Source organism: Magnolia sinica, chromosome 15 (assembly GCF_029962835.1).
Source record: "Magnolia sinica isolate HGM2019 chromosome 15, MsV1, whole genome shotgun sequence".
In the NCBI taxonomy this organism is placed as follows: Eukaryota; Viridiplantae; Streptophyta; class Magnoliopsida; order Magnoliales; family Magnoliaceae; genus Magnolia; species Magnolia sinica.
The window spans coordinates 76,995,109-76,998,563 of NC_080587.1; the positions used below are offsets into that span (position 1 = coordinate 76,995,109).

The window sequence follows — 3,455 nt, forward strand, 5'->3', positions numbered from 1 at the left end:
GCCATGGCATTTCATTACAATTTCTCTTGTAAAACGGTATATATATATATATATATATATATATATATATATATATATATATATATATATATATATATATATATATAGTGATTTTAGACTTTCAAGTTGAATACTACCATTTGAATCCTCACAATCAGGGTTAATAAAACACTTAAGTGCATGTTTGGGTGCCACTTAAAAATGAGTTGATCTCATTTTATTTAACTGTAATTATGTATTGGTGATCAATTTCTTGGATAGGGATTAAAAACAATTTATACAAACAACAATCTCTAATTCATAGGCGCTGTTAACTAAATGAGATGAACTCATTTTTAAGTGGAAACCAAACATGTGTGATAAAAAAAAAAAAGTTACTTCTACAAACAAAAGAATCAAAGAAGAAAAAGAAGCAAATTGATGAAATTCTCAGTTGTGAAGTGGTTCTGTTTGGTTGTTTTTCCTTTGCCTTGGAAGACCAAGACACCCATAGACGCCCATCTCGATTGTTTCCTTAGAATTTGAAATCGGATTGATCATTATAAAGAATTAGTACCATGGAAGTCTTTTTAGTGAGAATAAATTCTCAAAGGTAATTTAGATACTAAGCTTGATTTATTAGAATTGAATAAAGCATACAGAAATGTTACATATTTGCATTGATCAAATGGCTTTCAGCTTAGTAACTCTTGTTTATAAAAGTCAGCCATTCACCTATATTACAATTTGCATGCCTAGCATTCTATATTTCTATTCCTTCATGTGATAGAATTTCTTAGCATTTGAGGCCATAGTGTGAGATTAGAACCAATAATCATCTTACGATCTCGTGACGATGGGACCCACAAGTCCAAAATTTGAACATGAGGCACTGGCCCATTGAGCCATGGGCTAGATCCCATGTGTAGTCACATAGATTAGAAATGTCTCCAAATCCTTGTATGCCCATGTAAAATGTCCAGGGCCTTCAACTCAAGTCTCACATTGGAGAAGAAGCGATACACACTTCCACACATCCACAGTGGGGAGCAATCACATTCATTGGAGGAACTCCAAGGGTTGTCTTCAAGGATGAGATGCTTTCACATGCATTGATTGATTAGTCCATGCACCACCATAAGGCCCATGATAAGGGAATGGTCTATATTGGGCTCCACCACCAAGCTCAAGACATCATCTCCCAATACAACTCCTGAGGTTGAATGCTTTTGCTTTACCTGTCCAAAAAAACATATTTTTAATAACCATATCACTGGAATTTGAATGGGTCAGAGTATAGAGTCTTCAATGTAGCATTGCAGTGTATTTAAGTGTGAGACTAGACATATATTTAATGGTCTCTATGTTCATATGAATATTAATATGTATACTCTTATACCCAAATATATTGCAATGCACATACATTGAAAGCAATTGAAAGGTGCATATACACTAACAAAATGCTATCAGCATAACAATAGCTCATAGAAAAAGACTCACCTCTGCAACTAGTCCTCCATTTTGGTCTACTATCTTGCATGCTGATCTGCCATCCAAACCCTCTATTCTATAGGAGATTGGTTGATCTTTATCCCACCCAAGGCTAACTTCACATGGTGAGTCTCCTTTAAGAATCCGCCATGGTTTTCTTACTTTAAACCATGGCTTCTCTTCATTGGAACCATTGCACTTGTAACCTTCCCAACATCCAAAAATTCGGTGTTTCTGCAAAGATAATGGAAAAAGAAACAAAACCCAATTCAATTCAATGCTACTTCATAGTTTTTAAGGATTACTCTCCATGTAAAGATACTTAGAATTTGAATTCCATACCTTTCTGCGAATGGTGAGTAGAACTTTGCCTCTAAGGTCCATGAGATAAACTTCATTTCCACACTTGTGATTATAATTGTCGATGCGGTAAACGATCTGACCGTTGGAGTCATAGACGGTGCAACCATTGCCGTTGAAGACGAGCGATTTCATCCATATGGTAAAAACTTCGCTTTCCAAAGTCATGTAGTCAGAAGATGAAGATGAACAAGAAGAAGGAAGGATAGAAAGTGGATGGATCTTTGCCATTTGAAGGAATGGGTGGTTCCTAAATGCCTGTGAGAGGATGATATATGCTTAAACGTGGACGACTGAGAGCTTACTCATCTTAGATTAATAAAAGGGGTCATATGAAAATCATGGGTTATTTGTATTATGTTATTATTAAATAAGAAATAAGATAGTCTCCTCTTATAGTATTGAAAAACAGGACCCTTTTTCTATTGTTTATAGGTTGGTATTCTGTCACAGTCCACATTTTAAGTCATGGATTTTAGACATTGGTTATGTGTTGTATAATAAAATTGGAGCTTTGTAAGCCCGCACGTGTGTATAAGGCTGCCTTTCACACGCCGCCCGCATGTGCCAGGCTCACAGTTTATGAAACAAATACACGGCTGGAAACATCTTGGCCTAGCTTTTCTAAGCAGTTGTACTGTTTGCAACATGAGGCTGGATCCACTAACAACATTTATGGAATTACTTAACATACAAATTGATGTGGGGCCCACCGTGATGTTTTACTAACATCCAATCTGTCCATCATGTGTGCCCCCTTCTATTCTCCTTCGATCCTGAAACTCAGATTGATCCAAAGTTCGTGCGGCCAACAACTTGTAAAATCATGCCTACAATGTCTAAGATCACTTTATGTGGCCCAACTGAGTTTTGGAATAGTCTGAGTTTCTGGATGTGAATTCATCCTGGTCTGATGCATTTTCTGAATGGAATAGATGACATATAGGAAACAAATTGAGCCTCACATATGATCTGTAAGTTTTTAATGGTAGGCATTCCCATCCAAAGTGTTCCCTGTGGTGTACCCCACTTGAATTTTGTATTAGCCTGATATTTTGGCTCCAATGAGAAAACTAGGTGCCTCTAATGATGGTGGATTGGTTTTCACTAAAACATTAAGGTGGGCCCCACATGTTGATTTTTAGATTAAGCTTAAAGTAGAAACGTTTGTATTAGATCCGTCCTCTTCCAACACTATGGCTGAGTGGATAAACCTCACTTTTTAGTAGGGCCATGGAAACACCCAGAACCACTTAATGGACGGCTTGGATTTCACACCCACATGCCCAATACAGGCGTGTGGGCTTAGCGGATCTCTTAAAGTAATAAGTAGAAAATGAGACATTGATTGCTTGGAAGAACCCTTTTGTTGGGTTCGTTTGTTTTACTTTGTAGCTTATCTGGCATTCACATGACTATCCCAAAACAGATAGCAATCCCTTTAGCGATATTAAAATATCCTAATAGATTATAAAGAGCATGATGCAGATGCAGGCATTGGATTATTATAACAGGAGAATGCATTGGTCATGTACTTATCTATTACATAAGCAACAGACTTAGTCAATACCACGAGGATGCTGGATGAAGTTTGATACTGTTATTAGTACCAAATTCGTATGAAT

General features: G+C 36.8%; 1 protein-coding gene across 1 annotated transcript; it reads right to left on the minus strand.

The window, feature by feature from the left end:
- Positions 1-334: 334 nt before the first annotated feature.
- LOC131227704 (protein LURP-one-related 11-like) lies at positions 335-2,231 on the minus strand. The gene is made up of 3 exons (XM_058223504.1): positions 1,813-2,231; positions 1,480-1,704; positions 335-1,217 (listed from the first exon to the last, which is right to left on the minus strand). Exons 1-3 carry the CDS (start codon positions 2,059-2,061, stop codon positions 1,083-1,085), a joined length of 609 nt encoding a protein of 202 aa, XP_058079487.1. The 5' UTR covers positions 2,062-2,231; the 3' UTR covers positions 335-1,082.
- Positions 2,232-3,455: the final 1,224 nt, after the last annotated feature.

Excerpts from the sequence above, each read along its gene's own strand:
- LOC131227704 (XM_058223504.1), bottom strand. The coding sequence starts at position 2,061 with ATGGCAAAGATCCATCCACTTTCTATCCTTCCTTCTTCTTGTTCATCT. Across the intron at positions 1,705-1,812 it reads TACTCACCATTCGCAGAAAG|AAACACCGAATTTTTGGATG; the intron begins GTATGGAATTCA and ends TTATCTTTGCAG. Across the intron at positions 1,218-1,479 it reads ATGGAGGACTAGTTGCAGAG|GTAAAGCAAAAGCATTCAAC; the intron begins GTGAGTCTTTTT and ends TTTTTTGGACAG.